This window comes from Hesperophylax consimilis, chromosome 10 (assembly GCF_061612785.1).
Source record: "Hesperophylax consimilis isolate HC1 chromosome 10, BYU_Hcon_1.0, whole genome shotgun sequence".
Classification (NCBI taxonomy): domain Eukaryota; kingdom Metazoa; phylum Arthropoda; class Insecta; order Trichoptera; family Limnephilidae; genus Hesperophylax; species Hesperophylax consimilis.
In genome coordinates this window covers 15,332,537-15,340,470 of record NC_142845.1, presented here as the reverse complement: position 1 = coordinate 15,340,470, position 7,934 = coordinate 15,332,537, and the positions used below count along the sequence as shown (strand labels likewise).

Sequence of the window (7,934 nt, the reverse complement as noted above, 5' to 3'; positions counted from 1 at the left end):
TTATGATATTACCTAAATATTTAATTTTTATTTAACTGTTAAAAATACACATATTTATTTGTAGTTTAATAAAAATCTAACTGTTGTACGTACAATAACTGAGAATAGGACATTAATTGAAATGTATCAATAATTTTTGTTGGGAAAATTATTATCAAGAACAAAATTATATATTGTTCCTACCATTACTAGTGATTTATTTGCAAGTGGCTTTAAAATTTAGCATGAACAAAACACAAGCTTTGTAAATCCTACATCGATGGTAATAAATAATAATTATGCAAACAAAAATAGTAGATTAGGATATTTTATTTGTAATCATGCCAATCGGTAATAAGTAATAAGAATAATTATATTACTTTCATCATGTGTATAGTTATGAGAATATAATTATATATATTATATTCGAGGGTCTCATAAGTATCAACTTCCTGAGGACCAACACGATGGTTGAAGAAAAAAAATTGTAATTTGGTTAAGAATGTGAATTAAATAAAATTAAAAATTGCTTGCATTGATAAAATATGTAAATATTGTTTTATTCAATATAGACAGCATTAGGCATATAAAATCTAATGTTACCAATTATAATATTGGAAAATATTCCATGATAGGCACCTTAATTAATAAATTCATCAAACTGAGAATACAAATACACATTATAATATATCGACGATCCCAAAGAACAATGTTGGATGTGCATATTTGTAGTTGTGTAGTTTTGTAGTTTAGTAGTACAGCTGTTTAAAGTTTCGTTTCTGATTTCTTACTGTTTTTAAGATAAAGAAATATTGTATCGTTTGATATTTTGCATTAATCCGTATTTATTTAATTGGAGAAATACTTTATCGTGGATAGAAATACTTATTTTTCAATAGATTCGTAAATGTTTGTAGAAAATAAAATAATTATTCAGTAATGCTTATAAAAGGGAATAAAAAATTTAATTACATTAAATCATGACATTGAATAATGTAGTAAAACCACAAAATAATCTCTAAATATGTTCAGGAGTCAAGGCAACTATTTCTAGGAATATCTAGGAGCGTTTCACATGGACATTCTTAATACTGAACAAATTTGCCTTCTGGTACGAACAAAACAGATTGATGAAATTTAAGACGTAAGTGGTCACGCACACAACACAGAAGTCGTAAAGGATGAAGTACAAGATGTAGGCGAGGTAGAAGGAGGTCAAGACGGAGAGAAGGGAGAGACCGAGCTGAACTCTGGATAGCCAGGCTACTTTTGTTAAACCTGAAATCAAATAAAATAAAATAAATATCTAATATATACATAGTAAGTACTAAATAAGGATACTCTCAGTTGGATAAATGGAAAACGATATGGTACTTATAAAGATCAGTAGTACATATGTCACAAACATTATTTTAACTTTTTACCCGCGGCTGATGCACAAGCGAATAATAGCTGTGTGATGTATGATGCAAGATTCAAATAAAAAATTTCGCAGAATGTATAAGGTCGAATGGTACTCAGCTCTGGTTTAAAATGTGGCTTATTCTTTATTCCATTGAGATGTATTCTGTTGAAATATTCAAGAAAAATATTTATTCTTTATAATTATAAGATAAGTGTAAAAACAAAGTCCCTAATTCTCGTCAGTGATGAATTACCACCATTTAGTTGATAAGTACCTATACCTCTCTGGCTTCAGTTTTTGTTTATTTAATTTTATATTTGGCTGTATCATAAATATGTCCATTATAATTATTCTTTGGTTGGGTTCGTAGCTTACATGTTCATGTTACTGTAATAATAATTTCAAGGTTTCAGAACAAGATACAAGGTTTAAAATGATAAATAAAAAAATGTCAAAATCGAGCCGCATATGGTGGGTGTTAGAGCTGATTGTTAAGCAGTGTATGGGTTAATAAGTCCGTTCAATCAGTTATATCAAAAGGATTTCTTTCCTCTCTGATGTTAAAATATGTCGAAATCAGAATTGATTTTATAATTGCAATTATACTCCCAGAAAGAAGTGAGTGAAAATCATAAATATTCAAATTGATGGACCATCCAATGAAGGAAGGGGGAACAAACTCACAAAAATCACACGGAGTGAGGGAGGTGATGTGACCATCTCCCTTTTTGTGATTTGTCAATAAATGAATCTGGCAGCATACAGGCAACTAATAGCACTACTCAGTCCTTGAAAATAAAATCTGCTTACGAATTACTAGTCCTATTTACAATGGCACGCAAATTGCAACCTGCATAAAAAACTTAACTACAAATTAGTAGGTACTGTAAGACCCTGCGCAGAAAATTAAGTTTGATATAGTGAAGTAGCGGTCTGCTACAATGTGAAACTTTTCTGTATAAACAGTGTTCTGTGTGATTGTAATAAAAAATGCATTGAATAAAGAAAAAATTGAAAAATTAAATGAAATTCCACGAAGAAAATGGAACAATAAAGAAGAGAAAGACAGAAAAAGAAGGGTCTGTAAAAATTCACTGTCTGATAAACAAAGGACACTAAAAGAAGGAGGAATCTAATATACCATGAATAACTGAGACAACATTGTAAAAGATATTAACTGCTTATAATAAACACATTTGATAAAATATTATACATAGTATACATACTTAATAAACCAACGAGGGCGTAGAAAAATATTCCAGTGAATCCGTTTGGTAAGTTAAGAGGAGAATCCTCACCCAAAATCTTGCCAACGATTCCAAAACCTTTTCCATACCTGAAATGAAAACAAAATCAATGTTAAATGATTTTATCCATAACAAGAAATCCACCTAAACAAAACATATCAAATTACATACCTATCAGAGTGATAAATAATTATTATATTAGGTCCTGCTATTAAAGTCTGCCGGCAAGCTTCTTGCAGTAGCTCAGCGGTTACAAATTCTCATTGTATGAAAATAATATTATAGAATGAGGAACTGCAGTCCATGTATTATTTATTAATAATCACTTTCTAACTTAAAACCTGTACATTTTTTTATTAATTTTATAGTTAATTTTAATAGTTGAAATAATTTACAAAGTTTTATTTTTCGGGTCTCCCAAAAATGCATCAAATCTGCGGAAGTGACCCGTGACGTCACAAGTCAAAAAGCCTACTTTTTTTTCAACCGGTGCTGTATTTTGTATGAGGGTCGAGACGTTTTTTATTCATACAATTTCCCATTTATAACATCGACATCGAAGAACATTATGAAAAATGTTAGCATCTCATCACTAATGTTGTTGTATTGAATCAAAGTGCAAAAATGCATCCATGATAAACAATTTACCGGTGTTTAAAAACTTCATCATATAAATGTGGACCAAAGTTGCCAATGCATATGAACTAAAATAGCCCTAAGAGTTGACGAGATTTTAAAATTCCCCACAAGTTCCTTTACCTCCAAAATGAAACGAAATTCTATTGAAATAAGCATTTATTTTTATAATCTATTCATTGTCGGATTTTCTCTTTAGTTCAGGCTTTAAAAACAGATTATTTTTTTGAAAATTTGATGCCTCGAAAACGAAATATGGTGCGTTTTCACAATTATTGGAAATATTATTTTTCAATGTGGTTGGATAATCAAGAAATGCCCAGAATCCCTAAATTTTCTCCACAAAAAGTTTTTCTCGCAAATAAGCCAATTCTTGAAAAATATTAGAAATTCCCCGCAATTTGGGGAATTATCCATGAATTGGTTACCCTGATGTTGAAAATTTTTACCATATATTTATCCTGACCTAGACTGGTTTTTATTAATCAGCAGATTACTCATACCAACCCAACGGTGTGTTTTAATGAGAAGGTGTTTTTTTCGTTTTTAAATGACGTATTATAAATTCAATGTAATAATATATAATAAAACTTATATTGGTATTCAGAATCAGCGTTTGTTGATGTATATGTTTTTTTTAAACCATAATATTTTTCACTGCAGTTCCACAAAATTAAAAAGGCAATTAATAGGTAATGGCCGGTTCTCACCTGATCCCCCTGATCTATTCCATGAGAATCTATGGGTAATTTTTAGATCGAAAGTTGAAGTACATTCAAATTTGGTTTTCTATTTCATAGAAAAGCCTATTCTCGGATCTATTACATCGAAATAGATCATTCTATAAAATATATCAAAGAACAGATAAGATTTCTGATTTATATGGATATAATATATATTATTACCTATGTGCAAGAAGCAAAGATTTCCACTAGAAAACTATCAAAACTATTTTTGGAACCTCCATTGTGGTAATAGATAATAAAATGAATTTCCAAAAAATAATCCATGCAAATGCTACAGATGTAAATACTAACACGTACATTAATAAAATTAAATCATGTATTTTTCTTACTCAGACATGAAAACCTTAGTGCACGTCATGTGTTCAGAGATGTCGCACAAGGCCTCGTAGCTGGTATCCTCCTCGGCTGACACCTCTACGTGGTAGGCATAAGCTGAGACGGCAATGCCGATAATGCAGGAAACTGTAGCAATCCTGTTGTACAAGTTGACAGATCGGAACATGTTTTCAATATTTTTTATTGCCATGTTGCTTTGTTTATCACTGTAAAGGTACCGAACATATACATTATCCAAAAACATATACACACAATAAAGTAGTAATAGAAAAGGGCACATTTTTCATTACAAAATGCCGGAACAAAACACATATGTCAGCTGATAAAGGCTATCGCAGCTAAACCATGTAAAAACGATGATTATTAAATGGTAACTAATAAGCACTAGATATAAACAAAATAACATTATTCTTACATTTAATTTGCTGTAAATACTAATCACTTCTGCTTATCGAACCCGCCGCGTCTAATGTAAATATTCACGTACACGTCAGGCGCTCAGTTCAGCCGGTTTAAATATTTTCCGCATAAATTTTAGACACGATTCCTCAACGAACCGAAAACAATTGATTTTGCGCAATCTCCCTATTGGAGAAAAGTGGAACTACTGATATAAAATTAAAAATATGTGTGTATTGTTTGACCATTTTTCAAACAATTTTTTCATAGGAAATCATATTTTTGAAATGATTTACTATCGTTCATTTTATGAGATCGGTATATTTATTTATTATTATTGGTAAGTCATTTTTTAGGTGTCTGTAAGATCATATATTACGGAAGGCATTACATAATGTTTTACCTTTACACCTGTTTACAGGTAAATTGTTTTTGACGGACAGTCAATAAAATAAAATAAAAATTGTAAGAAAAAAATCCGATCACTAACAAAAAAAACCTGCATCGGCCGGGAATCGAACCCGGGCCGCCCGCGTGGCAGGCGAGCATTCTACCACTGAACCACCGATGCTTATAACTTTACGGCCAATTTATGATATTAAAGCAGCACAAATCAAACTAAAACAATGTTCTCCTTTTTTACTATAATGTTTTGTCCGTTGAAAGATGGGCCAACATTGACACCAACTCGCCAACGTTGGCCGGTTCAACATCATGACAGATATTTCAGAGCCGAAGACGAAAAAGAGGTTTTCTTCCAGATTTTGTTATGGTTTAGAATAATTAAATCCCATAAATGCACAGAAAAATATTATAAAAATTCGGAAAATTCAATTTTCCCAGTAAACTCGCCAGCACAACCGTGACGATCGGGACTATCTTCATACAAACCAAAATTAATTTCAAATGAAATAAAATAATTTTTTGTTTTAAAACCACGAGTTTTTAATAATTTTTGAACCGACCGGTTTCGCTTTACTCAAGCATCTTCAGGGTACAAATTATCACAGTAATAATTTGTACCCTGAAGATGCTTGAGTAAAGCGAAACCGGTCGGTTCAAAAAAATATTAAAAACTCGTGGTTTTAAAACAAAAATTATTTTATTTTATTTTAAATATGTCAAACCACAAAGTGATTGCTTTCTACAATAAAATAAAATTAATTTCGTAAAAATTAAGATTTATTATGGAAGAATACGAAAACAACTAAAAACTACTTGGATTTTATGTGAAATAATTTTAAATAGTGTTTATTTCGTGAAAGACTCATTGAAAATTTTAAAATGGAGAAAAACTGTATTACATCGCAAATATTTATCGCACAAAATTGGTATGAAACAGTCCTAACCCGCACGCTCGTGCTGTCGTAATTTGTTGAAAGCAATAATAAAAAACACAATAAACTCATTAACATGTTAACAAAGGTGTACAGTTACATCATACCTACTTTAAAAAAACCTGAGGCGTATGTGTGGTAAAACCATGTATGATCGGGTGAGAAATGTGGAGATCCGCAAAGAGAGCAAGCCTGATGTAAGCGTAATGAGTAAGATCAAGAAAGGGACGCTTAGATGGTTTGGGCGTATAGAGCGAATGAGCTAATAAAAGCGTGTAAGAAGAATATACAATGCAAATATGAATGGTAGCAGAAGTCGGGACGCCCGAGGATGACATGGCACGACCAAGTGAATCAGATTATTGAGTCGGTCCATGTCAAGAGTCAGAATAATAGAAGAGTATGTATGAATGTGAATGAGGCAAGGAGTGTGTGCCAAGACCGAGTTGTTTTGAGGTCCGTCCTCTCTGCCTACCCCTGCGGGGAAACGGCGTGATGGTTAGTTAGTTAGTTAAAAACTTTGTATAATTTTCGTAGGTTCACTAGGTATATATTCTGTTTTTAAAATCCATGTAAAAGCCCGGCTGGGCGTAAAACCAAATAAAATAAAAATTAAATAAATTAAGTAGTATATAAAATAAAGGTTTTTTTTAACAAATAATAAATAAATATTCAAAAGGGTGTATTAATTAAGTACACTGTAATGAATAAAATAGGTTGGCAAATAATATAGGAATATATTTTTCGGTTCCGTGGCAATTATATACTTTTGAAAAGTCATTAAAAGTTATGAAAATACAAAAATTGACTTTAAACTTGACCATTAGGGTTCTGCCGACAATATCACCTTGATCCTCCACCTCATTTCCACCCTTATGAGATGGAGCCGCCGAACGAACTTTGACTTGAACAGCATCAGTGTTGCCAAAACAGCTCTCTTTGAGCTAGATATTTCAATTATTCTAGCTATTTATTTTATACAGAATTCATCTGCGTAAAGTGATAATTCAAAAGGAAACGAACAATCCCTGGCCACCCACATCCCGAATTGAAATGGCCCTCTGATACATTGTTTGTTCTGTTTCCTTGACAACTTAGCTCTTCGCACTTGAAAGTCTGCCGACCCTTGAATTAGCGCGACCAATTTTTTTTCATCACTTTTTAAGAGTGTGTTGAATTGGCACTTCCTGGGTTGCTCGGTTACCATGTACTATGATAGATACTGTCCGAGCCGAGGTCTGAAGTCATAAGAGTAATTCGTACTGAGTGGTTCATTTATGATTCGTACTGAACGGATTTTGGCTCGGCGGTCGCATGATCGCACACCGGCCACTGGATCCGGCGAATCATTGGCTCGGAGATTTGCAGAGATGTGCTTTATTTCAAATAAATCCATTTCAAATGGAAATGCAAAATGCAAAATGGGTATTTTCCATTTTGCATTTTAAATGCTTTTCTAAAAACCATTTTGCATTTTAAATGCTTTTCTCAATGCATTTGCCATTTTAAATGCTTTTTTGAAACATTCTTCCTACTATCTCCACTCATCTTTTTTTCATAAGCCCCAAATATCAGTCGGTCCTCAACCTCGCTATGAGAGATAATTTACATTTGTCAAGTTGCTCCCTGGTAGGAGCCCTGGCAATTGAGTGATACCATTACAAAAAATACTGAACATGAGACCATGACGCTGTAATATTTAATGTCAGATAGCAGTTTCTATGTTTTTACGTTGGCAACATTAGTCCCGCGCAAATTTTTTGTGGTTTCATAATCTGTAGTCGTGGTGTTTTTGGATTGGCCATCATGTAATATGTTTGTTCTACGTTGATGTCAATTATTAAATGAC

At 32.3% G+C, this 7,934-nt stretch overlaps 1 protein-coding gene and 1 non-coding gene across 2 annotated transcripts; both read right to left on the bottom strand.

Moving 5' to 3' along the window:
• Positions 1-18: 18 nt before the first annotated feature.
• On the bottom strand, positions 19-4,918 carry Vkor (Vitamin-K epoxide reductase). Its single transcript, XM_089636104.1, has 4 exons — positions 4,765-4,918; positions 4,343-4,555; positions 2,611-2,720; positions 19-1,257 (listed from the first exon to the last, which is right to left on the bottom strand). The coding sequence occupies exons 2-4, from the start codon at positions 4,537-4,539 to the stop codon at positions 1,040-1,042; spliced, it is 525 nt and encodes a 174-aa protein (XP_089492230.1). The 5' UTR covers positions 4,540-4,555; positions 4,765-4,918; the 3' UTR covers positions 19-1,039.
• Positions 4,919-5,248: 330 nt separating this feature from the next.
• Positions 5,249-5,319, bottom strand: TRNAG-GCC (transfer RNA glycine (anticodon GCC)). The gene has a single exon. It is a non-coding gene; the product is annotated as a tRNA-Gly (tRNA).
• Positions 5,320-7,934: the final 2,615 nt, after the last annotated feature.

What these genes read in the sequence shown, in the direction of transcription:
- Vkor (XM_089636104.1), bottom strand. Translation starts at nt 4,539, where the DNA reads ATGGCAATAAAAAATATTGAAAACATGTTCCGATCTGTCAACTTGTAC. An exon ending in ACTAAGGTTTTCATGTCTGA is followed by an intron (nt 2,721 to 4,342) that starts GTAAGAAAAATA and finishes TTTTCATTTCAG; the next exon opens with GTATGGAAAAGGTTTTGGAA. An exon ending in CGCCCTCGTTGGTTTATTAA is followed by an intron (nt 1,258 to 2,610) that starts GTATGTATACTA and finishes ATTTGATTTCAG; the next exon opens with GTTTAACAAAAGTAGCCTGG.